Source organism: Epinephelus fuscoguttatus, linkage group LG2 (genome assembly GCF_011397635.1).
Source record: "Epinephelus fuscoguttatus linkage group LG2, E.fuscoguttatus.final_Chr_v1".
Taxonomy (NCBI): domain Eukaryota; kingdom Metazoa; phylum Chordata; class Actinopteri; order Perciformes; family Serranidae; genus Epinephelus; species Epinephelus fuscoguttatus.
Window position 1 is genome coordinate 19,371,552 of NC_064753.1, and position 27,945 is coordinate 19,399,496.

The 27,945-nt window shown below is 40.9% G+C and overlaps 1 protein-coding gene across 2 annotated transcripts in view; it reads right to left on the minus strand.

Moving 5' to 3' along the window:
• Nucleotides 1-27,945, minus strand: part of tln2a (talin 2a) — a 122,427-nt gene that overhangs the window by 43,242 nt on the left and 51,240 nt on the right. For both annotated transcript variants that reach the window (XM_049601562.1, XM_049601552.1), the window contains 19 exons: nucleotides 24,669-24,840; nucleotides 23,769-23,866; nucleotides 22,493-22,622; nucleotides 21,343-21,495; nucleotides 20,539-20,681; nucleotides 19,666-19,793; nucleotides 19,053-19,116; nucleotides 18,855-18,959; nucleotides 12,905-13,060; nucleotides 11,926-12,027; nucleotides 11,282-11,358; nucleotides 5,550-5,730; nucleotides 5,177-5,290; nucleotides 4,895-5,003; nucleotides 3,973-4,181; nucleotides 2,597-2,695; nucleotides 1,679-1,846; nucleotides 585-719; nucleotides 60-219 (listed from right to left, as the gene is read on the minus strand). In XM_049601562.1, the coding sequence (XP_049457519.1) occupies nucleotides 60-219; nucleotides 585-719; nucleotides 1,679-1,846; nucleotides 2,597-2,695; nucleotides 3,973-4,181; nucleotides 4,895-5,003; nucleotides 5,177-5,290; nucleotides 5,550-5,730; nucleotides 11,282-11,358; nucleotides 11,926-12,027; nucleotides 12,905-13,060; nucleotides 18,855-18,959; nucleotides 19,053-19,116; nucleotides 19,666-19,793; nucleotides 20,539-20,681; nucleotides 21,343-21,495; nucleotides 22,493-22,622; nucleotides 23,769-23,866; nucleotides 24,669-24,804 (2,467 nt within the window). In that variant the 5' untranslated portion in view covers nucleotides 24,805-24,840. The remainder of the gene's footprint in view (nucleotides 1-59; nucleotides 220-584; nucleotides 720-1,678; nucleotides 1,847-2,596; nucleotides 2,696-3,972; nucleotides 4,182-4,894; nucleotides 5,004-5,176; nucleotides 5,291-5,549; nucleotides 5,731-11,281; nucleotides 11,359-11,925; nucleotides 12,028-12,904; nucleotides 13,061-18,854; nucleotides 18,960-19,052; nucleotides 19,117-19,665; nucleotides 19,794-20,538; nucleotides 20,682-21,342; nucleotides 21,496-22,492; nucleotides 22,623-23,768; nucleotides 23,867-24,668; nucleotides 24,841-27,945) is intronic.

Sequence of the window (27,945 nt, forward strand, 5' to 3'; positions counted from 1 at the left end):
TATGATTCCTTCATTAACTCAGCTTTTTATCTCCAACAAATAACCTCTTTTGGACTCACCTGCGTCTCCCATTGAGCTGAAGATACTCTCTGTGACGGTCATGATGGTGTCTGTGGCCTGGTCGTAGCGCCCGATAGGCTCACCTCTTGAGGTGTACTGACGAACATGCTGCAGGAGATCTCCCAGAGCCTGACTCACCACGCTGGCTGCTGCGCTCACCTTCAACACGGGAGATGCACATCATTAACGTTAGTGCTGTGTTTCTTAAGCTGCATTATTCTGTTTCCATCAGACTGAGGAGAAACATACTGGACTAATTATCTTCATTGCTTCTTAAGCTGGAGGTTAGTACACAAGCTGAATACTCTGAATGAAAAACTTCCTGTGTGGTTTAAATGAAAAAAAAAAAAAAAAAAAAGCTTGAGAATCAGTATTCTAGGAATCCCGTCAACTCATTTGCTGCTAATTAGTACTATCTGGGTCAAACTTGTAATATATCTTGTTGTATGATGAGACAAAACAGAAAAGATACGTGGAACAGTAGAGTTGAAGGCACCGTTGGTCTAGACATTAATCAAGCTGACCTGTTTAAGGAGCTCGCCATCTTCTGTTGCTGAGAGGCAGGCCTGGACGCAGCTTTCCACCGAGCGATCCACCAGCTTTCCGGCTTCAATTAACTGCTCCTGACAAACCGGTGAACTGATGGTGGGACTCACCACCTACGAAAACAATCGTGAAGGAGGAAGGGACATAAAAAAAAAAAATAATCTAATCAATCTCCAGTGTGAAAAAGAGAGAAACAATAGCATCACATGGTACGAAAGATCAGACATCTTTCTCCAGTTTAAATGTCTAAATGGTAAAATAAAAATCTTGCCCAAAGTAATCTCCATCTTACCTCCCTAATGTGACTCAAACACACAAAGCAAACACATTTAAAATTGGCATAAACCCATTTCCGTAAAAGTCTTTACGTCATTAAATCACAAATCACATTTCACAGACTACAAAGGAAACAGGAAAAAAAGGAGAGGGGAAAAATTATTTGAAAGGGATTCAGCAGATGGTTCTCATCACATTGCCACGCAGAGAGGTGAGGATTTGTTTAGTAAATGCAACTATTCTGACTGGGAGCCAGGAGGGCATTTAAACTAATTAGAGGCATGTGGGTTGTACAATTAAAGATGTGCAAATACGATGCGGGCACAGGGTATTTAACAGTGCCTTAGTGCATCCTGATATATTCACTCTCCAAAAAAACACATTTTCATTTTTTTAGCTGCAGATAAACTGGAGTATGTTTTTTAAGTATATGAGGAACCTCTATTTATCAAACCTCACCGCACAGTCTCCTTATGAGAGAAGATGAAACAGCAAATGAGGAGTTATCTCGTGCACTCAACCAAATAGATTTAACAATAGCTTCCCCAAAAGACATCCGTAAGCCACTGTGCAAGTGTAATATTCAAATCCGAGACAGATCTGACATAATAAATGGGAACACATCACACTGCCAGTGCATTACTTCCAAGTATTTGCATAATATCCACTGAATTTGCTTTTTGGGAATTGAGTGCATATTATACAAATACTGATACGATTCGAGTCATTTAGCAGAGTGAGTCTAACATTTCATGCTACCGAGCATGAAATAAGAGTCTCAAGCATATTATTGTACCTTGGCACAAGCCACCAACTGAGAGGTGGACAGGGCACACTGGGTGGCGGCAGCAATGACCCGGTTCTGAAGCACGGTGTCCTCTGCAACCTGGGCCACGTTCTTGGCCTTCAGGACCAACATGGCTGCGGCGTTGGCCACCGCTTTGGCCAGATTCATCAGGATGTCCTGCAACAACGGTGGAAAAGATGAAAAAAAAAAATCTCATACCTGCACAGTATCTCCTCTGACATATTCATGTCATTCTCATTAACAGATGAAAATTGCTGCGGCAATGGCATTTAGATGCAGAAAATATTAAATCATAATTAGTTATAGCTCTGTGTCACAAGATTATATCTAGAGTTGTGTGTAATTGCACTAAAAGAGAGGAGATCAGGGAGCTAAGAAACTATTCACAGAAATAGCACATCTAGCTGCCATCTCATTTCATTTTTTAACTGGAAAAGCAGTGGTGTTTGCTTTTGTATAATATATAATTGACTGTGTAAACTCATTCAACAGCATCAACAGTCTAATTAAAAAAAACCCCACACATTTACCCACTGCACACATGTACAACTCATAATTACTGAATTAATTTAAAACACTGGAACACACTCCTGCGCGTGACAACAGGCAGGGTGTAAGAAAAGTTGCGCTGATATGATCTAGTGTATGTGCAGCCTGGGCAAACATTGTATAATCATAACAGTCATGAGTCACCAAAGTGTGAGCCACAGGAAAGAAATACACAAGTTAAACAGCTAGCATTCGATTCAAACAAAACTATCCTGCTGGAGAACCAAAATATCCCCTCTATAGTCCCCTGGCTACAATCTGTTTTTGATTAACTTGAGTTCCTGAGGACTGAGTTTTCTTTGAATATTACACAGACGGCGGCGATGACGATGATAAATGGACGGGGTGCAGTGTTACCTGGAACCTCTCGTCTGTCTCGTTCTCTCCAATCTGGCGCAGGAGGTCTCCACTGGCCTGGCCGATGCTGCCTGCTGCTGTCAGCACAGTCTGTCTGGGCTGCATGTGCGCGCACACACACACACACACACACACACACACGCAAAGACACACACAGAAAACCATAAGGATGTGAAACTGCATTTGGATGCCTGGTTGGAAACTGCATCATCTTGCATCTTGAAATATGGCTTCTAAGTAACCTGTAATGTGTTTTACTGCGCTGTATGCTGCATCTAAAAAACATCAGTGCCATTTGAGTACTGCACACTGCACAGTGCCTCACACGTTATCAGTTTTAACAAAACAATTATCACATTTCTACTCCAAGACAAAGTTAACTCTAACAAAGAGCCCATATCTCTTTGTCTAACTACCCTCCAGGATACCAGTTATCTTCCCAACTACTTGCATGCGTAATGCACAAGTGCATATAGCTCAGGGTTGTCCCACAGCTAAACAGACCTGTGCATTATGCAGATTACCAACCTACAACTGTACAGTACATTAACCTCTGAATGATACTTCCACAACAAAACAACAACAAACTCTTAAAAGACATCAGTGAGAACATTACAGTCCTATTAAGTGTCCTTTGCAGAGATTTTAAGCAAGTTCTATTTCCATAAAGGCACAAACTGACATTCAGCCTCAGCCTGAGGTCTTTATTAAGACCGACACAGACAATTCAGTTAGCTGACGCCAGACAGCAGTGGAGGATGTTAATATAATCAGGTGTAGTTTGGAGGAGCAGGAGAGAAACTGTGTTATAAAGAGATCATACATTGTCTCAGAGCAGAGGTACTCCATGACAGATTTGATTAACTTTTTAGGTTGTCAATTTGGATATAAAAAAGACTTTGTGTAAACAACCAAATACACACAAAAAATCTGGCATTACAATTAACACAAATGGTGAAAAGTTTGCTTGCTTCATGGGCTCAAATCCAGCATCAGGCTTCACTTTCACACATTAGTCTCCATTTTCTGTCACTTTTTATCCACGCTCTCTATTCATGTGCCCTCACTCTCCATTTGGTTTGGGCTCAATATGGCGTGTAATTTTTTTGTCTTCCTTTTACAATTCTATTTCTACACTAATATTTCCCATTATGTCCTTCAGGCTTTATTTGCCACACTGAACTTCAACTTTAAAACAAAGTACATCTGCCACCTTTAACATGTAAGATAAACAGAGGGAAGGGAAAGAAGGGAAGGCTATCCTTAACAGCTGGTTTTAAAAGCAAAATGAAGACAAGAAATGTTGTTATGATACTAAAATGTACAGTATTAAGATATACTATCATTATCTCAGGGTGTGGGCTTCCTTCGCTCACCTCTCCAGAAGCCGGCTCCACGGCCTTCAGCAGGTCAGACACGGCCCCTGCCAGTGTCCTGGCGGCCCTCATCAGGTCATTACCTCCGCCCACGTCATCTTCCATCAGTGCAGCCAGCAGCTTCACACCCTTTGACATTTCTGTCAGGTTGGAGGAGATGGTGGTGATGGCGCAGCCCACGGCGGTGTAGTCTGTGTCAGTCGGATCACCTGAGTATAGTGAGAGAGGACAGAATAATAAAGGCCATCAGATAAATAGAGTCTTCAAGAAGTGAATAAAACAAAGCTTATCCAAACCCAAGCAGAGAAAAATGCCACCGCACTCTGGTGCGTCTTCTTAAGATTCAAAGACTCTTGTAAACAGCCTCACCATTCAACCAAGAGACAAAAATGTTTTCCTTTAACTGAGATTAGAGACTGCATTATCACATCAGTCAGAAAAGGAAAATAAGCTGAAAAAAGTACAGAAATTATAGGTAAATTCTTATCACTCCAAAGCACAGATAAAACAAAAAACAACCGATTTATACTTGGAATGGCTCAGAATGGCAAAAAGTCAAAAGACACCTTCACCAGTGCATATTAACCAAACCACAGCAGGATATGGGGGAAGTATTAGACTTTATACAGGCTCTACGGTGATGTTAACGAACGCCACACTGACATAAAGTATCTGCTTTAAAGTCACTAATTGGCCAGATAATTTTAACTCTACAGAAAAACTCCTAAAATGCACTTGTTAAACTGTGGGCACAACTTAACACTTTGGCTGGTTTCATTAAGCATTTCTGAAAAGTTTTAGATCAGTCCCACAAAGGCTGTGCAACATTGCTTACTTCATTGCTTCATGAATTACTGTAAATCCAGGCCTTGATATCTAATTAACAATACACAATCTGCTGAGTCATGCTGGTGCCACTGACCAGCTGTGAGGTTGACAACGGAGGCTGTTCCTGCAGTGATGGCGTCGACCTGGGAGTGGATCTCGTGTTTTGACTCATCCATCTTGTTCTGGACCCACACCTTGGACGCCTACGCACACATGAGGAAACCACACCAAAAGTCAGTACTTTGCATGTATAAAATGCACCTAAACATGGCTGTTATGCTGTAGACAGCACTATTATTTATAACCCTGTATGACTATGATTTTCACTGAAAGCATGCATTTAAATATATGTATATAGTGTGTGAGGGTTTCATACCATGTCCTGTCCCAGTGGTGGCAGGTTGTCGACCTCTCCTAGGTCAATCTGGGCCTTCTGCACAGCTTGCATACTGGTGTTGATTGTTCCCATCAGAGCCTGCTGTGCTGAACTCTACGCATACAGGAAGGACAAACAGGTTAATTTCACACAGAATGCAGTCTAGAGGGATATTTTAAGAGAGCTTACAAAGGGAAGATGATTGGCCCCTTTGAAACTAATTTCTATTCTGTGTAGGAAGGAAAAAGATGACAATACTGTCTATTGGATCAGCTCAAAACAAACTCTTGTGTTAGTGGCTCCTTTAACAGGACTTCATCAGTGAATAGAGACTACACAAACATCATACTGAGAGCCATTTTACTGTTCTTACAAGCGGTGGCATGTGTCCACGGTGCATCTGACCCATTGTGATCTGCTGTTGAGCAGATGGCATGGTGCCCATGCTGAGCGACTCTGTGCCAATGGAGCCGGAGCGGATCACCCCCGGCAGTGCCACTGAGCCATGCTCCGCCCGGCCTACACGATTAAACTGCTGCTGAAGGATGGTGGACCTGCAGGCACACAAACAGGAAATTAGTGCAACATTTAGAAATGTTATGGGATAATCACTTGTCTTTAAAATACCATGATTTTCAAATGAAGTCCTCTCTTAAGTCAAAGTAGAATGGTACATTCAGAATAAAAACAATTCAAACATTCTCTTTTAGAGAGTCAATCTGGCAAGTTACATTAATTTATACTAATTTAGATTCAGATCACGCTGTCATTGAAGTTTACAGCTCAAGCTGAGAAAATCGCAGTTAATGTGCGCTTGGTTGATAAAGCCTGAGACTCGCAGGGATCCATTTAAATTGCGCAGTGACCAACACAGAGAATGAAGGCTTTCCAAGAACACCTGCTAATTTTATTCATATAGGCTCACTGGCATTTATCACCAAAGGGAGTGAGGTGAAAAATAAATCAGGGGGAGTGGTGATTAATTATTATCCCTTTCAGCCACTCAAATTACTTGTCTCACAGCTTTAAAAAAGCTGTGCCAATCATGGTGGAGCATGATGATGAAAGTGCACCAAATGTTCTCCAAGTAGGAAAATGAAATAGTTGTCTGGATGCCGAGTGGCTGCAGATTTGTGGGGTGATGTATTTACATTTAACCAGAGACAGATGGTGAAGATTCTAAAAATTAAATTTACAATTGTGCATGTCACCCAGTAAGAAGCTGTTCTGCCCTACAAAGCCCAAATGCAGAAACTAATGAGGTCAAATAATGAGTTAGAACCATATGTGTTTTACACTGTAAAATGTCAATATGCCATGGAAATCTGTAATTTAATAGAAAAAAAACAGCATGTACAGTTTGCAAAACTACAAAACTGAACTAAACTACACTGTTGAAGCTAGCTGCTAACATACCAACAGCTAGCCTTAGCTACGGTTAAACATACCCACTCTTTCCTACCTGTCTCTTGTGTCCCACATAAATGAGGTAGTAGCTAACTTAAAATAGCCAGACAACACTGTATAAGCTAGCTGCTAACATAGCAACAGCTAGCCTTAGCTACAACTAAATAAACCCACTCTTTCCAACCTATTTCTTGTAACTGTGAAATTTATTGTGACACTCTTCACATTAGTAATCCTGTTGTGTTGTGTTATCCCACATAAACGAGGCAGTAGCTAACTTAAATTAGCTAAACCACACCATTAAAGCTAGCTGCTAACATAGCAACAGCTAGCCTTAGTTACAGCTAAATAAACCCACTCTTTCCAACTTGTTTCTTGTAACTATAAAAAAATTGTGACAGTCTAACACATTAGTAATCCTGTTGTGTTATCCCACATAAATAAGGCAGTAGCTAACTTAAATTAGCTAAAACACTCTGTTAAAGCTAACTGCTAACATAGCAGCAGCTAGCCTTAGCTACAGCTGTTGTGTTATCCCACATGAATGAGGCAGTAGCTAATATAAATTAGCTAAACCACACCATTAAAGCTAGCTGCTAACATAGCAACAGTTAGCCTATCTACAGCTAAATAAACCCACTCTTTCCAACTTGTTTCTTGTAACTGTAAAATAGTTTTGACAGTCTAACACATTAGTAATCCAGCTGTGTTATCCCACATAAATGAGGCAGTAGCTAACTCAAATAAAACTAAGACAAGAACTAACAGCTAAAGTAGTCCGGCAAAACCTATCTTAGCTTACCTTGTCCAAACCGGAGTGTAAAATATTCATCTGTTTAACAAGGTAATACATTTTCTATTTATCAGTTTCAGTTTAGCTTACATGCTTTTAGTTACTGCTCTTTGTCTTTGTTGGGCAGTACAGAGTGCTGCACGGATGAGTCCTAAAACCCAGAAATGAGTTAGCATTTTAGCACTCCTGGCTCTCATGCATGGAAGTCAGTGAGTTTTTTGAATGTGTTATTGGTTGGATGACTGAAGTAAGGGCTGTGGTTAACACAAGCTTCAAAGGTTTTTGTTCAACAACATAAAAAAACTCAGTAGATACCTCACTCGTGAATTCTGAAGCTTTAATTGTCTTAAAAAAGGCAGTTGCTAACAAGTGGCTAAATGAGACTACAGATGTCATCAAGCCGAGCAGCTTTATAGCCTTGTTGTGGTGGTGATGTTGAAGTCATGAGACCGTGGTGTAGTTCGTTTATAGTTCGGTAGCTTAACTTCCAGTGATTGCATACACTACATAAAATAAAAGTGGTGTATATTTGTGAAGATTATCTTGCTACACAAAACGTGTATCATAAACTTGAGTTTGCCATGCAGCTTATTATGTGCAATAATCCAAAATCCAATGAAAAAAATCCAATTGGAACCAGGGTGACGCTAAGTTCTGGGCTGGCTGACAAATAAATGTCATCCCTGCAGCACTCTACTGACAGAATCATTAATTTAATAGCTGAGTGAGGTTTCATTGGAAGCAGGCCTGGTCCTCTTTAATGTCTATTCTCAGTTATCAGACCTTATCAGGCAGATCATTTCCACCAAAATACCAACGATTCCCTTTGTACTGCCTCATATGAATGACACTCCCATCCGTTTGCACCTTCCCTCCCACCTTTGCACCATGCATGCTATGCCCGGCTTAGAAATACTTAACAGAGAGCAAAGCACATTTCAGTGTAAGAAAAGTACTATGTTGTTCCTCTAGTCTTCACATAGCCATGTAAATACAGCCCACATAGCTTTTTTCTTTAAGAGTTTGTCATTTCTCTTATACAGACGTGAAAAGGGTAATCGAAAGCAAATTCAGATCAATAAATAACTGACAAACTAAAAACAGAGCAAATACATAGTCCAATATGTATACACTAACATGATATACAGACGCAAACACAAAGACACCATCAGCCAAAGAGCTTGCTAATGGAGCAGAAGACAAATAAAAGTGTAAAATAAAGCTGCACTGTGGTTATACATCAGAGGTAAGCTGTAACAATGGCAAAAAACATGAAGAAAAAAGTGAGCAAAAAGAAGACAAAAAGAGAGTTTTTACTTCTTGACTGTGCGTGAGTATATTCAGGAAAGGGATTTAACACCAAGAAATGTGGTTGTGTTCGTTTGTGACAGTGGGACCACTAACACAAAGCAGACCGACACTGCGGAGTCTTCCCACTGTATACTTCTGGAAGACAAAGCTTTGTTTTGTTTTTCTTCAGATAAGACCTTCCAGAGTTTGGCTTGCTATGTGTTTGCAGTATTAAAGACTTCTGCCTTCAGCTTTGCGTGCACGCCCAGATAAAAGAAAAAAAGGGAGAGGAAAATACAACAATTGCAGCAAATCCTCTCTCAGTTTTAAAGCAGGAAAGCAATATCAATTGAGGCTGGACAGGAAAAAGGGGCTTCAGTTACGCACAGAGAGTCCACCGTGGATAAATGAAGTAATACACATCTAATCAGGAAATGTTCAGATAAGGCCTTTGCTTGTCCAGTGCTGCAAAATTTCCTCACATAATGATTATCACTCAGGATAAAGTCCGGCTGAGGAGGTGTTCATGTGGTGAAATGAGTTCCTGGAAGATGGATGTGTTAGCTGTGGTCAAGGGCGGTGGTGAGGAGGAAATTGAAAAAGGACCCAGTCTGATATTGTGTTTTGAGAGGATAATATGCAATAACTTTGTGTGCTGCTTTCAGCTTATGGACAAACCGTCATCATACCTCAGTTTCTATCGGACTATAACACTATCATAAAGGAACTATACTCAAAGGATTAATTTGTACAACTTTGTTGTCCAGTTTTTTATTTCCATTTTCTTGCTTTTGTAAAGCTTTCTCCAGCGTTCAAAATTAAGGATGTCCCATTGTCCCAAGGGCAATAACAATAGCACCTGGGATATAAAGATACAGTGTCTGGGACAACAGTATAAATGAAATTATTATGTTTATGCACCATGGGATATATCTCAATTTAATTGTTAGGTGTTAAAATTCAAAAAACGTGACATGGGCTCTAAGCTACATCTCACATGCGCTTACACACACAGTATCAATCATAGAGAGAGATGTGACGGTGCAAAAACCCTGCGGTCATCAAAATGCTGAGGTGGCTAAACAACATCAGCGGCGGCAGCAAAACAAGGAAGCCCCCTGATGAAAGCCACAGTGACAGCCACTGTGAGCGTGTGTGAGAGACAGAGACTGATGGGTTTAGGGAGGGAAAAGCAGCAAGGAGATAGTGACGAGAAGGATGTACATATGAACTCAAATTTAACTTATTGTTCAACTATGACGCTGTTATAGTGTTGTTAAAAATAGAAACTCAACGTCCATCGCTGTATGCCGATATCAGAAACAGGTTTGCATTTTTGCACTGCAGTTTGCAGTGATGCATTCATTAATCAAACATTTAGAAATGAACAGGAAACATTAACTCAACCAATGACTAAAAGAAGAATGGAAAATGTCTGTGGTCAAACTGCTAGGCAAGGGTTATATCTTTCTTTTCCCCAGATATAAGTGCAGGAAGCAGCCAGCAGATCTTCCATGGTGGGCCAGAGTGAGTCAGTGTAGTCGAGTGAAGGTAAATTGCATAGTTTGTAATAAAACTATATTTATTATGTAAAATGAAAACTATGATGGCGGCACGGTGGTGTGGTGGTTAGCACTCTCGCCTCACAGCAAGAGGGTTGCCGGTTCGATCCCGGGCGTGGGAGCCCTTCTGTGCAGAGTTTGCATGTTCTCCCCGTGTCAGCGTGGGTTCTCTCCGGGCACTCCGGCTTCCTCCCACAGTCCAAAGACATGCAGATTGGGGACTAGGTTAATTGGCGACTCTAAATTGTCCGTAGGTGTGAATGTGAGCGTGAATGGTTGTTTGTCTCTATGTGTCAGCCCTGTGATAGTCTGGCAACCTGTCCAGGGTGTACCCTGCCTCTCGCCCGATGTCAGCTGGGATAGGCTCCAGCCCCCCCGCGACCCTCAAGAGGATGAAGCGGTTAGAAGATGAATGAATGAATGAATGAAAACTATGACTTAAATTTGGGACAGTTGTTTTAAGTCTGGGACAGTTGATAGTAAAACCGGGGACAGATGTGGGACACAAACTTGATTTCAACCCTGGCTTTCTCTATGCAAGTACGTTTTCTACAGCATTGTCCTGTCCTGCTAATAGAAAGACGTCAACTGTCTCCAGTGACAAGAAACCCTGCTCGTTCTCTGGTTTCAGCAAGCTTAGGTTGTGAATCTACGGCCGTGCTTGAAGCTCTGCGAGGCTATACTTTGGCACTGTGTTGCTTTGATCTAAATGCTAACATTAGCATGCTAACACTCTTACAATGACACTACTAAAATGGTGATGTTTGCAATTATAACATTTACTATCTCAGTTTAGCGTGTAATGTTAAAATTTGCTGGTTTGCACTAAACACAAAGTAGCATGAAGTTTTGCAGGTCATGAACCCAAACACTGGACAGATTGAGTTGTTACAGTACAGAACACATGGAGAACACAAATGTTTGCACCATATTTCGTGGCAATCTATCCAAGAGTTTTTGAGTCCACCGACTCATATCCGCTGAGTCATGCTCACTGCATGGCTGGAAAAAGTCAAAACTGTTTCACTAGTTTTAAGTTACTAATTTACATACTTTTTCGGGGACACGGATTCCTCAAGCATGGTCGACTCCTCATCGCCTTCTAATCCAAAGCGGTCCTTGCTTTGCTTCTGCAGCGGAGAGAAAAATACACCAAATACTGAATCAACAAATACTAAATTTAAAAAAAAAAAAAAAAAGCAACCCTGATCTTAAATGCTGGCTTTGGTGTCACATAAAAGGAAACCTGGGGCCCAGATTCACCCAGTGATTCAGAGTAGGAAATTGGTCTGAGACTGACACATTTAATGCCTATTTTTAGGCTTTGAATGGACCAGATGAAAGCCACTTAAAGTAAAATGCCATGAGAAAGAAACCAGGAGAAAGCAAAACAGTGTGCACTAGTTTTTGTTCAAGTTGCGCTGCCCTTTGACAGGTGTGCAGAAAAATCTTTCAGTATTTTGAAGGTATAAGCAAAAAAAATTACATATTTCTATCAACTTTCTTAACTGAGGAAAGAAGAGACAGTAATATGCATGCAGGGAACAATTATTTGAGTTCTTACAATGTACAGCTGTTCTGTACTTCTTTTGATTTAACCACAGCTGTACAACACAGCAGCCTGAGCATGTCAAGCTTTAACAGATCTTTATCGATTGATTATGATTCATCTGTGTCTCCAGAGATCAATGTCTCACCTTTTTGAGGATGATGTCGATGTAACCGGCAATAAGCTGAGAGATCTGTTCCCCTTCAGTGGTCTGCACCGAGTAGTAGCTCTCCTGGTACTCCCCAAAGTCCTACACACACATACACATAGACATTCACAGTCTAATCTTTAACATGCATTTCACACTGGACTGTAAGGAAAGTAACCACTGCAGAGCTTGTGCTGTACACAGGCTGAGGATTTACTGGGAGGATTAATGTGAATCCATGAAGCCAGCTAGTGTCAGATGAAAACCACACATTGCATTGGGTGACACCAAACTGCTGCAACACGCAGAGAGTCAGATTAAAGCAAGAAGCATCTCGGAGAAAATTTTATGTAGGAAACCGAGCTGGAGGACTTTTCTTAGCAAAGATCTACAGACCTCATATGGGAATACTTTCGCTATAACTCAACGGGGTGGCAGGGTGGCCCCATCCATTTTCTAACAGATCAAACAGTATGACTCCTTTAATGTTAGAGGGACAAATCATACCTCTGAAACCATTCTGAACCCCTGCGTCACAAAAACACACAGCCCAGACCACAAAACACTCTGCCGAATTAACAGCACGACAGAGTTTGTTAATTTAATAGAGACAGTACATCTGCGAGATCTGCAAGATTAAATCCATGTTGCTCATTGACTCTGGGTGCTGACACAAAGGAGATATTGACAGGGAAGACAAAAGAGTCTGTTCAATAACTGAAGTGTGCGAGGGAGTGAAAGGAGAGGCAGACTGAGCACTACGGTGATTGTTTTACGGCCACTGCAGAGAACAGTTGGGTTTACTGTGAGCCTGTCCTTCTGATTTACTGCTAGGGATATATATGCTCAGTGTAGACTGAATGATAAAAGATAAAATGACAGAACAAAGCCAGGAGTACTGAAACCTTGTGAATTCTGGTGATAAATCCTGGTGGATCAGCCTCCACTCAGAGATACAATTTCTGCATGTGTGTCTTACCAGGGTGAAGCTCTTGGGTGACGCTGCCCACCTCTTCACGGTGGTAAGCGGCCACTCCTGCACCACATCTTTGGTCTTCTCGTCCACCCTCATCACAGACTCTTTGGTGATCCCCAAGAGCCGCGGCACCAGCTTGTTCTTACTCTTCATCTTTTCCTGCAAAAACATGAACTGCATTTAATCCTTCAAAACTTTTAAAAAACTAACACTTACATAATTTTGCAACCATTGTTGGATGAAAATACTGACAACACATCATCTGGCAATGGCTGACGACTCAGAGACCAAAAGTGGTGTTACAGTAGGTGCCAATGCTGAACAGGTGTCAACCTATTATCTCAAGCTTTGGTTAGTAATGTGATAGTTTCGCTCGTACAGTCGGGCAGCAACTTGTTTGTTGGATTTATTATTTTATTTTCAGTCACAGTTTTAGAAAGTGGTCTGACATTAGCAATGGCTGGGTTTAACAAAGCACTCTGTACACTAGAACACAAACGTCCTTTTCCTCTCAGTTAGAAGAGATGTGCACTCTGCTGTGTGTGTGAGGAAACTGTTTTTCATTCTTCTATCACTTCTGCACTAAAATGAATACTGCACCCACCAAATGACCATTTGTTTATCAAGTACTCACCCTGTGCTGCACTGAATTTGTGAAAAAATACTTTGTTTTTCACACGTCTCAGCTAAACAAAGAATCTAAGAACATGAGAAAATTCTTGATGAACTGCAGTCACAGGGGGGCCGCTGTTAACGACAGCACGACTATGTCAAAACATCCACTTACAAACTGTATAATCCAAGTCTCATTTATGTAGTTGTATGCTCAGTACTTTCCAAACACACACAAACCTTACTATTTAAAACTGAACTTAGAGAGAAACTCATCTATGCTCTCTTTAAAGCCAGACTCCATTGACAAAAACAGTAATTTTACCTCACTGAACAGGAGCTGCTGGTCTACTGCTGCCTGGATCTGTTAGTTTGTTTCTGTTAATGTGTGACTTTGCTGAACCCGAACTAACCTTGTAAAACACCAAAGTCTCGCAATAATACAAAAGAACCCTCATGATCATGGTGGCAGTAGACCAGCAGCTCCTGTGTTCAGTGAGGTAAAATTACTGTTTTTGTCAATGGAGTCTGGCTTAGAAAAGAGTTTCATGTTAAGTCAGGATTTAGCTGTGTTTGGGAACTACAGATGATACGACTGGATAAATGAGACTTGGATAATACTGCAAGAGTTGTGTGGGAGTTTGTTAATGAATGTTCTGATATAGTTTTGCTTTTGTTAAACCTGGTCCACCATGGCTTTAATATATCAGGAATTCTCTCAGTTTTTAAATTCTTCATTTGCAGTGGAGGCATACGAGAAAAACAGTTTTCTTCACAGATTCAACATAAGTTGAGTAACTGATATGCAAATTATCATCTTGGTGGTGAGGATTCCTTTAAGGAAATCAAACTTCTTCACAAGATCTCGCGACAAGGATTTTTCTATATAAACTTGGCATAAAAAGCATCAAACATTTTGCTTCATTTAGATGAAGTACAACTCATTAATTTATCCTCATCTGAATTTTCTTTTGAGACATTTTAGTTTTATAAAACGTTTTGAATCCATAGTTTGTATTTCATCATTTATTACTGTTTTGATGGCTGCTTTTATCCTTTTAACATTCACTATGATTCATCACAATCCTTTACAGTTCTGGCAATGGCCTTGTCCATTCTGTGCTCATAACGCTGCCCGCATTAGTAGTAGGACCATCATTACCCACCATAGTGCAACAGGTAGTCTCAGTTTGACTGCTGGTGACCATGCTCATGACCGCTTTATAATAGCAACATGTTATATCTAATTTTTATTGTCTAATGTATGCAGGGCACTTGTGCAAGACTCACTCTTATTGGACCACACTGTATAAATAAAAGTAGAATAAGCCCCCTCAGTGAACAATTCATTGTCTTTCATTTTCATATTTCCCTGCCTGCTGAGAGAATTACCCAAATAAAAGGCATTTAGAGTAAAAGGCAGATTAACTGTTCAAGCAACAAAATTTAAATTCACAGGCCTGGCAGCTTGAAACTCTAATTTTGCTGTCACGCTGATCTGCCAAGATGGGTATTCAACTGTCTAACCACTTTTAAAAAAACACAAAACTTTTCTCAGTTAGTAATTAAAGCATTATGTCTTAATCATGTCTTTATCTGCCTGTCAAAAACTCTCAACCTCCGCCTTGTATTCACTAAGCCTCCAGTGTCATACTCCAGTCGCTCTCTGAGCTTACAGAACAGCTGACTTCTTTTCCTTTGCCTTGCATGGAAAGCGTTTCTTCAGGAGCGGCAGTCGGGGAGCAGATGGACAGACCGTGATGGGCTGTGACGTGAGGGCAAAGAGGTGAGTTGTGTAAAAGTCCTGGAGGGCCTGTAAACTCTCCAGGGCCTCCAGAGGTTATGGGTTAGGGACTATAGGCTGCATTTTTTCCAGGGTTATTTTTAAGATGTTTCTGCTCCACTGGATTACACTCGAGGATGACGGAAACGACAAAGGTGAGCAGAGAAGATGTCAAGCTGATCAAGGGGAACACAGACCCGAGGCCAGGAGGTGGGACGTGGTTTAAAATCTGTGTGTTTTACACTTAGAAAGAAGAAAAGGTGAGATACAGCGTGGACTCGCAGGACTGTGGAATGTGTGAGCTACTGCAAATGATGATTTGATGAGGTGAGCTCCGATCTAATAGAGGGTTTGTATTTTTTTTATACTTCATCTCTACCCTTATCCTCTGGTGCTGAAAGCTACTGATGAAAAGCCAGGAACTGTCTGGCAGAGAGTCAGCACCAGTGACTTTTTTTCCGAGCAATTACCAGAAATGATCTCATTTTCTACGAGAGCTCGGCGATGAAGTCAGAACAGGTGACAAGTGGAAAGCAATTTATCGATGCAGGCAGGGAAGCTTCCCATGACTTTATGCAGGATGTCCTCTTGGCGACAAATGATGTGAGGGTAAAAAAAAAAAAAAAAAAAAAAGGCAGCAAATTGCTCGTTTTCAGCAGGCATCTCGCTGGCAGTTGGACTTATTTGATAGAGTAAGTGTGCCAGGTTTGCCTGTGCGATGTCTCCTAGTCTTCCTCATTCACTCCACTTGCTCCCCATCTCGCTCTGAAATAATCTTTAGTGGCACACTCGGCTGCACAGACAACATTTGGTTTCCTTCTCGAAGCACGCTAAACAACTCCCAGCAGACAAGGTGCTGCTGGTGTGCATTTGAATGTGTTGGTGAATGAGTGAAACAGAGAGGAGATGTAAAAGATGTAAGAGGAACAATGTATGGCATGCAAATATCTAAGGGCTCCTTCTTTTTTATACTTCGGAAATGAATGGTTTGGTGGTCTATCAAAATAGGTCAGCAAAAAAAAATTTAAGACTTTTTTTTTTTTTTTTTTTTTTTACTTTTTGCTTTATTAGATAGCACAGCCAAACGTAGGCAGAAAAACGGGAAGAGAGAGCTGGGATGACAGGCAGCTAAGGGCCACGGGTCGAAATTGACCCAGGGTCGCTGCTAAGTACTCAGCCTTATGGTCTGTGACACCATGAGCAGCAAAGCTACAGCGTGGTCAGCTACATTGTCACCAAATGGCCAGTGAAGTGTTGCTCATGTGCTTGTTGACATAGTTATGCTGTGTTCAGACGAACATTATATTGGTTGACAAAAAAGTTGAGGTCAACTCAATTTTGATTTGTAGCATGCCACCCTAAAAGTGCGACAAGTCTCATTTCTGAACCACCTACAAATGTTCCAGAACACTGCTACTAGGCTGTTAACCAGATCCAGCAGGACAACACACATTGCACCCATTTTACATTACTTACATTGGCTTTCCATCAGGTTTAGGATTGATTTTAAGGTACTTGTTCTTGCATATCGAGCCCTTCGTGGTGAGGCATCTGAGTATATCTGTGACGCTCTCCATCCCTATATTGCCAGCAAATCTCTTAGGTCATCTGATCATAGCCCAAATGACTCCAAGGTCCTTCCAATCCCCTAAAGTTAAGAGTCTGTGTGTCATCCTGGACAGTACATTGTCCTTTGAGACCCACATCACTAATGTCACTCGGTCTCCATACTTTCATCTACTAAATATTAATTGTCTTTGCCAATCACTTACACCTTAGAGCGCTGCTATTCTCGTTCACTCTTTGGTTAAACTCATATCACCATCTACCCACTTGACTACCATGGGTTATAGAGCCTTTTTACGCTGGCGTGTTCGGTCTGATTTAATGGTGACACACATATTGAGACTTGCACTGATGATGATTTTACACCCAGTATTTATATCTAAGATTTTTGTCATTTGATTAACTTTTATTGTATATTACGGACTTGTTTGATTTTATGATCTGCAGATACATTGCTGCTTGTTTTTTTTTTGACTATATCTTGTAAAGTGTCCTTGAGTGCTTTGAAAGGCGCCTATGAACAAAATGCATTAATACTATTAGGGCTTACTGACTATTCCCCACTGGACTAGACTGAAAGCAAAAGGTGATTGTGCCTTTGAAGTCGTGGCTCCAACTCTCTTCCATTATGAGTCTACAGTCTGCAGTTTCCGTAGAAGCCTACGGCGTTTCTTCTGGGGATCTCAGCTGCCTGTATTTGGTCTATGTTTTCCTCTACTTTTATTTTGTGGCTTTTGTTTTTATTTTTGTATTGCCTTTGATAGCACTGATTGTATATTTCTATGGGCTTCTTTTGTAAAGTACTTTGTGAATTTTATTTCTGTAAAGGTGCTATACCAAATTGATCTATTATTAATATCATCGTAAGTGTCAGGTATCCGTTTGTAGCTGTCACCAGCTTCCACTGGAAATGACTTGCAGCCTGTTGCTTTGTCACTGGTAGCCTGAACACAGCAGTACATGGGACGCAAGCCTTACCGGGTTAAGTTTTTAACCAAGATTAAAAAGGGTTGAAAATGTGACATTTTCAATTAATAAAAGTACTTTTTAAATGAATTTTAATTTTTTTTTAAAACATATTGTATATAGATATTTACTTTTTTTTAATGTGACTGGGAGATTTTGTTTTTACTACCCCCCCCCCCCCCAAAATACTAGCCTGAGTGTCAGAGTGAAGCTCCCAGAACCTTCAGTCTGACATCGCCTCCATTGAAGGCGATTTACAAGGGGGAGGGAATTTGATTTTTTCCTAACCAATCAGTAGAGATCAGTGACTCACCCAGAATCTGACGTCATTAGTATCCATGCCCCAGGGGTGCCGAAAACGCAAGTAGTGGCGAAATACCTCAATAGCATCGTTAATATGGTCTGTAGGATCTGTAGCGGTCGCCATTGTTGCTATCCTCACCAGTTACCCACCGGTGGACAACTTGACATCAGCGTGGCACTGATTGGCTAATCACTAGACCCGCCCCCACCCCTGGCGTTCATTGGTCCTTCCATCTTTTGGACGAGATAAATCGCAAATTCATTGCAGTATGCCACACCAGAGATGCAAGCCTACTCAGTTGAGTGGGCGGGGTCTATGGTCTGGAACCAGGCTACAAAAATACCCTACCTGCATATTTTAGGGCATTTTCCCATTTTGGTTTGGGTGACATGAGAAGCTTTAAACGTTCAGGTGAATACAGACAATCTCCCCACCTGCTACATACTGCCCTCAGCCTCTTTATCCAGTTAACACCAACACCAAAGAAAAGATTTCACACTCAGGAGATAAAAGGCTCTGACTACATCTCAACCAATTCCAACATCTGCTTACCCCCCTTTTTTAAATAATCTTATTTTAAAAAACAGGAGAAAAGAACCTTAGGCTAGATTTTTCACTATCTGAAGGTAGATTATCTTCTCATTGAATAAAATGGCGCGGTGGTATTTCATTAAACTGGTGTATTTTTGTGAAATGACAAAAATATATGTGTTACAACTTACCTTGACCAGGAAGAAGGAGACGCCGTATGTCCGCAGGGACCGTGCCAGTTTGACATACTTCACTTTTGCTTCTATTTCTGTCATTTCTCCACAGTTCTTGTGGTCCTGAGGGTGAGATTATACATGTATTCAGCACAATTGTCAAATGAGTTAAAACAATCAATATGTGCATTTTATAAAAGGGCAACGTGACCACACCTGGAATATTTTCTTCTCCGCTCCTCTCTGCTTGATATATTCTTTGGGTAGAAACTCCTTCAGACTAGAAAAAAAAAAGATTCACAGAAGATGCTGAAATTCATACAAAAAGTTATAAAGTTATAAAGACTCAAAGAACTGCTCTGACATATAAAATGCTTAATTTCTGAAACGGAATAATGCCAGTACTTCAGATTCTTCTTTCAAACACTGTCGTCACTTTGGCATGGAAGTATAAAGCATTATGAATGCTGAATTTATAATGCATTATGTAACCACTTATAATACTTTATAAACCTTGTTATAAGTTGTCATACATGATTATAAACATTTATAACGACGTTTATAAAGCCTTATAAATGCGTTACAATGTCTTATGAATGTGCTCATAATGCATTATAGACCTGACCTTCAAGTAAAGTGTTAATAAAGTGTTACCAATGTTTCTATCAGAACTCTTTTATTTTTAGTCAACTTCAATTCAAATCAGCCAAATTCTACACCAACTTTTTGGTAAAGAATCTGGAGACAAAAAAAGCTGCCTTCAAAATGCCAAAAATATTTATTGAGAACTGACACCACTGAGAAACTATCTTGTGTGATAGACGCTTACTCTAAGAATCCAGGTTTGTGTTTGTGCTCTATGTGAGGTCCAAACTGGATCTGGGCCTGAATGCCTCCGAACTCACAGGCCTTGTCAAATGATACAGGGTGAGACCCGTTCAGGATGTCATCTCGAGCCTGAAAGACAAATACAACCCTTCATTAACTGGGACAAAGGTTAATATCACAGCTTTGAGTCAAGTATCTATAATCAAGTTATCCTAGTCAAGATCATAAAAAATGCTTGCAAGACTCACACAGTTCTTTAAAATGTATCCAAAGTTATCTGTCTGCATATTTTAGTAGCTATCTGTCACCATTAGGTGACGATGGAGAAATGGATGGTACTGTTTATCCTCTGTTTGTAGTTCAGGCAGGACTGCTTTAGTCAAAGAAAACTTCATTGCCATTTACAGAGAAAGCATAGCTCTCTGCCCTTCCATGTGCAAACAAGGAAAGCCTGAGGCAGGGGGAGCAGACCTCTCTGCCCTTCCATGCCCCTACGTGGCATGGCGGGTATAGCAGCAGCAAAGACCTCCCCGGGAACAGAAGAGAGCAGCATCAAAGACAGATGACATTGATAAGTCAGACACAGCAAAGTCAGACACAGCATGAAAATGAGGAGATGGGGTGGAGGCAGGTTGAAAAGTGACTTGCAGAGGAAGCAGCAACAGTAGGCAGGCTAATGCAGTTTAATTTAGTTGCATAGAAAGGAATCGTGTGATCAACCAGCTGCTCCATCACTTAATTGGGCTGTTTGAGATCAGCTGATGTAGCTGGGATGTGAGCTGAGCTGAGCTTGACATCGTGTCCTGCCTGAACTAACGCTATGCTCAATTAACACTGTCTTCTGGTGGTAAATATGTCATGGTGAGAGTCAGACCTGCACGTAGAGCAGATTGAGTTGGACAGGGTCTCTGGAGTCCACGTTCTGGTCGGAGTAGAAGAACTTGCGTCTGAGCAGAAGTGTCTCGCTCTCATCCACCCCCTGCTCTCTGAATGTTCTGCTGTGGTCCAGCCAGTTCACTGACAACACAAAATACAGCACAAGGATCAGCTTTTACAAGATCCATATACATTTTTTACAATGATCCAATCTGTGCAATTACAGGGACAGAAAAAAATTAAAAGCAGTGAGAGATAAAGGAAATCCTTGTAGATTTGGGTGTGAGTAATATACTGCTTGTAAGATCCTTCGGTTTTAAGCATTAATTTAGCCAGACTATTTGACTATCAACGCCAAGCCATTTCCATTACTCCTTTATTCGCTATCTTTTACTAAGTGATGGCTTCCCTCTTCTATCTGTTTGTTTGGCTGCAGAGTTTACCTGACGGCTAGCTCTAGGAAAAGTCAGGGTGGTTCAAAAACTTCACACTGAATGGTGCAATGTTAGGTGTGGACGTGTATGCTTTTCTAAATTGTGTCTAATGAGTGGAACAATCACGCTATGCTCCAGTGGCTCCAGTCAGGATCTACAGATTTCTGTAGGTTGACAAAAGGAAACATTTCCCTTTAACCTTTGCTGTCAAGAATGCAAATACTTTCAAAAGTTGTTTTTCCCTGCCCACTTTGGCACAAGGCTAAACTCAATGTGGGATTCACAACATTCAATAAGATGGCATCTGGGCTGAGCGCTTCATAAAGTGCAACTACACCATCAGGTCAGTATAACGCTACTGAACTCACAGTCATCGTCTGTGTGCAGTTTGGCTTTCAGCTTCTCCATTTTTCTTTCATCTCGCAGCAGTGTCCTGTCTTTCTTCAACGTGCCCATTCCATCATCCTTCTTCTCCTCCACCGTCTCCTGGATCAAAGAGTACTCCTCGTAGTTTGTGATGCCTGGAATCAAAAGAGAAAGAAAAAAGATTTTTTTTTTTTCATAAAGGGGACCTACTGCGCTCATTTTCATGTTTCATGTTCAAGTTTCTATTTGATCATGTTTGTTTGCTTTAATGCCAAAAAACACCATTTTCCTCACACGGTCTGTGCTGCAACACCTGGATTCTGTCTGAGATGCTCCGCTTTAGCGCCCATCTCTTTAAGCCCCCCCTCCCGAAAAGCCTACTCTACTCTGATTAGTCATTCTTTCCAGGTCTTCCTGCATCATCATTGCAGCGGGAAGAATGACTGAGAGTATAGCAGACCTTCCTACCAGGAAAAATCACCAATAAAAGCTTCTGAACCAAAATCTCCAAAACTAGACATGTTCTAGCCGGAATATGATCAGAAATCGAAGAGAACAACATTGACAACCAAGATCACATATGTCTTTGACGTTAGCATGTTGCTACATGTAGCAATGTAGGTTATGTAAGGTCAACACTTGCAGTAGTGTGCTTGGAGCAGATGACCATTTAAAGAAATCCATCACAAGCTGACGTCATGTTGTAGAAACAACACGGAAAACAGAGTATTCAGAACAGTCCGAGGTTTCTGCTCACAGGGATTACTTTTACATACGTTTACCTCATTATTTAAAACACTGGCAAAGTTTAATACGAAAGGCTGACACTGTAATTTTATACTTATGATGTATAATGAGGAAAGCATATTAGGTCCCCCTGAATGCTTTATGATGATCTCTTTTGATTATGATTATCTTTTTTTACATTCACACCCACAAGAGCAATTAAAATTGTTTAGTGTATTCACATTGTGTTTACTGTCCAGTGATAAAGAGATAGAGCTACATGTTTTGCACTGACAGTATTGGAAAACACTTAGCAGATTCAAAGGATGCTTTAACACTTTGGGACACTGAATTGTAATGCATATGTCCTTAAAGACCTAATAAAGGGCAACATGGAGAAAAGGGCTAGTAAAAGAAACCATGTACCTATTCTACTGCATATAGTCACAAGCAGCTCTCCCACTGTTTTGGAGTCGTCCACCATGATGGTTTTAACGGCCCCGTCCAACATTTTGATTTTCTGGGGCCTCTGTTTCTTCTTGTATTCGAGGATGTCCTGCTCAAACACACGAGACAGAGAGAAGAGAGCAGAGGACAAAAAAAAAAGAGTTAAAGAGTAAAAAGAGGAGAGAGGAATGCAGGAATTAAGTAAGAAAAAGAGATGGTCAGAGAAAGAGAACGCCTGAGAAGGTACCCACTGAGAAAATGATCAAATGCATCCAGGTTGCATGGAGAGAGAGGAGAATATAGGCCAGAAAACCTTATTTAACGGCTGCCTATCACAGCCCGCTGCTCCCCTTCCAATCACAACAATGAGGAGAGATTTGGTTCAGAATAATTGGTCACAGTCATGCCTTCTACCTGGGTTGCCTTTGGTGGATTTGAAGAGGAGAAACCATTTAAAGCTGCAAAACCAAACCCACAGATGTACTGAGAGGCAGCACTACACGACAAACCAGAGTCGCTCGGGCGTTTGGCCGCAGGGATCAGAAACTGGCAGAGGATCTACAGATGGCTGGAGCACTTCTTTAAAGTCACTTTTAAAAGCTTCCTTTGATGTGCTCTTTTTTCCCCTTGGTATCAAATTTTATCCTGTGCTTTTATTCTCTTATTCTGCTTCAATTTCTTTGCACTTCTGGGTTTAATTTAAGCATAAATTATGTCGTGCACTGTCTTTGCTCCCAGTTGTTATGTCTGGATTAATTACGTATTATAAATTTAATTAAATTGTTTAGTTTCTCCATCATAAAGCACTTTGTCAATTATTTATTAAAATAAAGATAGTCACATTGTGCTGTACCTCGGCTAGTGGTTGGCCATTAAAACATTTGGAATCATGCATTAAGTTTGGAGGTTACTGAAACAGCAACAACATACATGGCTTGCATATGAATACAACTTTGTTGAGGATATGAAGAGTGTTTGTGTGTTTGTGTGTATGTGTGTGTGTGTGTGTGTGTGTGTCCATGTTTATGCTACACAGTGAGGACCAAAACCGTATTTTAGCAGAGTGAGGACAGTTTTGCAAAGTGAGGACATTTTGACCAGCCCTCACTTTTTCAAAGGCCTCTTTGAGGGTTAAGAATTAGGTTAGAATTAGGTTTAGGTTAGGGTAAAGCATTTAGTTGTGATGGGTAAGGTTAGGGTAAGGGGCTAGAAAGAGTGTGTGTGTTAGTTGGGTTAAACAGGTAGATGTATTTACCCCATTGCGCAGCATGTAGTAGTCCAGTGTCCTTCCAGACTCTAGCCAGATGCCTTTTCTGGGGTCTTCATCTGACAGAAACAGACCGTAGTCTGAAGCTGAAGCAGTGAGGAGAAACATCCACATTTTAGAGATTATTTATGATGGAAGTTATTTCTTATGCCAGGATCAGAGAACACAATATCAGCTTCACAATGATCCCGACCTGAGAGACTCATTGTAGTGTGCCAAAGTGGAGAAAAATCGCAGCGGCATCTAAAACGCCCTGCACAACATCCCATCAAAAAAAGATAAGCATATCTTTTTTTTTTCTTGCCTTCTCTCTAATCTGTAAACATGGTGACACAAATGGTGATGTTGTCAGGTGGAACAGTAAAGTTAGACCCCGACACCTCCTTCTGATCACCTATATATGTTACGCTAGTAGTGGAAGATGGCAAGCTATGACTGATCGGGGTCCCACATGTGGTGTCTTGGCCAAGTCACATTAAGAATTTATGACTTCAAGGTCACCCAAATAAACAAAAAACCATGTCTGATCCCAGCATTAGTTTATAAGACAATATGACATAAAAATGGGGATCTGTGGGAAATGACAAAGATGTTTCACAAGGGCTGCACAAATGTTACCATTTCTACGTTTTAACTGTTCTGAAATCTTTAAGGTTTAAGAACTATTAAAAGTATAGATCATCAGAAGAGTTGGATACAGTCCTTAAATGCTGTAATTAACACTTGAGCACAAAGGCATCTGAGTAACACCATATATATTTCTATTTTTAGCACTGAAAAGTTACTAATCACAGTGTATAGACGCTGCATTCTTTCTCTTGCATTGTTCCTTTGCATCAGTTTCTTTTACAGTTCACGCCCCATCCAGTGTCCCTTTGTCATTCTCACCCTGTCCAGTCTGAGCCTCAGGGACCCTCTCTCTGATTATCCTGCAGGCGTCATAGACGGCTGTGGAGGGCTCAAACTGCATCGTCTTCACGACATTGCACTGGCGGACGCAGATTTTCAGCGACAGCACTACCATCTTGGCAGGTGGTGTGGGCGGGGGCTGCAGCTACACCTACGGAAAGCAAGGAGGACAGAGAAGGGAAGGACAGAGCAGAGCAGAGTTTATTGCATGGCACAAGTCCAGGAAGTCCAAAACTTGAGCACAGTGATGAAACTCGCTGACTGTGATGAATGAGGCAGATGTTGGAGGAGACTTTCCTGTTGTTAAAGAGAGGTCGCATACACTTAACACTCGGTCTGATACATTTCTCCAACCAATGGGATAATTGTGATTTCCAAATTTGAATATACTAAAAGTTTCATTAATCCACTGTGGCGTTGCCGCTATGCTTGATAAAACAGGTAACATCTTTTTTATTTTCCCCATTAGAAAAAGACTTCTTTCTCCTTGCACATCTGCACTTTCCTCTAATTAGGCACGCACACACACACACACACACACACACACACACACACACTAGAGAAAATGTTTCTTTCCCTTGCTCTGTCATAAACAATGAAATTTTATGAATGTGAAGAAAGTGCTAATTTGTGCACAGTGAAGCCATTGTTATGCTTCATAAAACAAAAAGAGCCGACAACAAATTTATCACTTTTTCAAAATGGCCATCTGGTCCCTGCTAGGGACAAAGAAAAAGACTCTGAATACTCTGAGCAAGAGAATTTAAAGGTCAAATAAAGCAACAAAGCTACCCACAACAACTGGAACTGAAGAGGCAACGCTCCACAATCATTTTCACATGACGTGTAAAACAAACCACTTCTTAAAACACTCCGCTTCTAAAATCTGTTTCTCAGCCAGTGACAAAAACATCAACAAGAGTCTGAACACACACACAACATTTTCACATGTGCAGAGGCAGCAGAGCAATTTGAATCTTGTTATCTTCAAAGCTGAATTCAGTGTGGGTCCTACACTGTTAGCATGCTCCATATTCTCATACCACATGTAAAGATAACCACAAAAATATCACACTGTTTTTAAATTAAAAAAAAAAACACTATATGTTGAGCTGCCTGTCAGCCTGCTACTCCATCTGCTCATGGTTATGTAATGTCTACGTCTCACTGCATTAAACAGACATGTCTCTACAATTGTGTATCATACATTGAAAACTATAAAAGAGTTCTAATCAATATTTTAACAATGTGACAATGTGAAGGAGTCTCATAATCATAATCCTACAGAGAATAAACTAACTAACTAGGTGGTACACGGCGGAGCATTTGGCAGCTAAAGAGTTGGATATGTCTTTCAAGAGATTATAGAGACCAAAAACAGAGCAGATAGAACACAACAACACAACGAATTAGGCTTGGATGCTGTCTAATTTTTTTATACATCCACACCTTTCTGATATTTCACCAGGGTTTACGGTTAGCGACAGTATTTGTATATATGTATATATTCTCTCTATACATTGCTGTGTTTTTAATATGTGATAAGCCTACTTAAACAAGTCTTGCTGAGCGCAAATACATATGGTCCATAGAATTATGAATAGATAGGAAATAAGGACCCTTCTTACTGGAGGCTCCCTGGTGTGTTGATATCCATGGCGGATATCCACACATCAGTGAGCTAAACAGAGATGATGTGTTGAGTAAAATCATGTGGCTAATTAACTGTTGTATTAATTGGAAGAAACTGTCTGACGATGAAGTTATAAGTGGCAATACTCCCAAACAGGAGCAGAATCATTTTTCTTTTTTACTAATCCTGTAACGTTATACCCACCACTCACAGTTGCCATCTTTCTCAGCTCAGCTGTCTGTTCCACCAGTAGAGACTGACCTCTGGTGGTGCATTCTGTGCACTACAATAGATCGCCTCAATACAGCATCTCTGTATCAGTTTAATAGAAAGAGGAGTGTCTGTTTGAAATGATGGTATCAGGATTCCTAAGTGCTCCGGTATACTGTTATATCTTGATGCCACCCAAGCCTACTCAAAATGAACGATAATATGACGATAATAATGGTAACTGCTGAATTTAATAAAAGCAACTCTTTGCTAACAAGTGCACCATATCAACTTGATATGTCAACGCTGTCTTCATAACTTGTTTCCTCTGCCCCCAAGTGGCCAAAAAATAGCTACTGCAGATTTTAAAAAGTATTTCACTGATGGAAAGATGATCTTTTCATAAACTGGGTTGTCTATGCAGTACAGTAGAAACACACAAATACTTTTGAAATTGGTGCTACATGAGCAACTACCAGAATACACTGCACCGCACCAGACCAATAAACACTGTGGTAGTTGACGTAATGTGAACTCATCTGTTTGACACAGTGGTAACCAGCTGGTAACGAACGATCGCGTATTACAATTAAATGGTGAGTGGAAACATGTTTCTAAAAACATTTTAGGTAAGAAAGAGGCAACTCAGTAACAGAATCTTGGCTCATATTTTATCGGTACTGCCAAGTTTTACCGTTTGATCTCAGTTTTTTCAGCCTCCGTTTTTGTACTGTGCAGAGAAAGGATGGTGCCCACTTCCTGTTTACAAACCATATCGCTATTACAGCTAAACAGGGCACTAAGATATGTTTCTGGTGACATTTTAGGTGGGAAATAGGCAGTGTGAGTTTTGTCTGATCTACTTCTATACTTTTTGCATCAATGTTGGTGATATGGATAGTGGGCAATACAAAAATTCAGAGGTACAGCCTGTAGTTCAAGCAACAGCCCAACAGAGGGGAGCAGGGAGATCCAGGCACTAGTTAGATGAAGGGAAGTTCACCATAGTCCATTGACACGTACTACCCACGTTATTGTGATACAAAGCTCACTGAAGTTTCCCTTTAAATATGAATGAAAATATAATGCGACACTGTTGTGGTTCACAAAGATTAAATGCGGGAAGAAGGAGAAGAAAGCTGTGGTCTGCCTAACAGACCACCTCCTGTCTGGGATAAATAGGAACACAGGGCTCTTCTGTACCAGGGGGGTCAAAGGTGAAGGGTCGGTCGGGACCATGGCTGAAGTACACAGGCGGCCCCTCATCTGCTCCGCTGGCTGCTGACCCTGACTCAGACGGTCAGAATCTGGTTCCTATGTGAGATGTGTTCACATACAGGGGTGAAGGTGTTTGTCTGGCATACAATGTTGACACTCCTCTGCAGTATCCTGAAGCCAACTGCGGTAACAGCA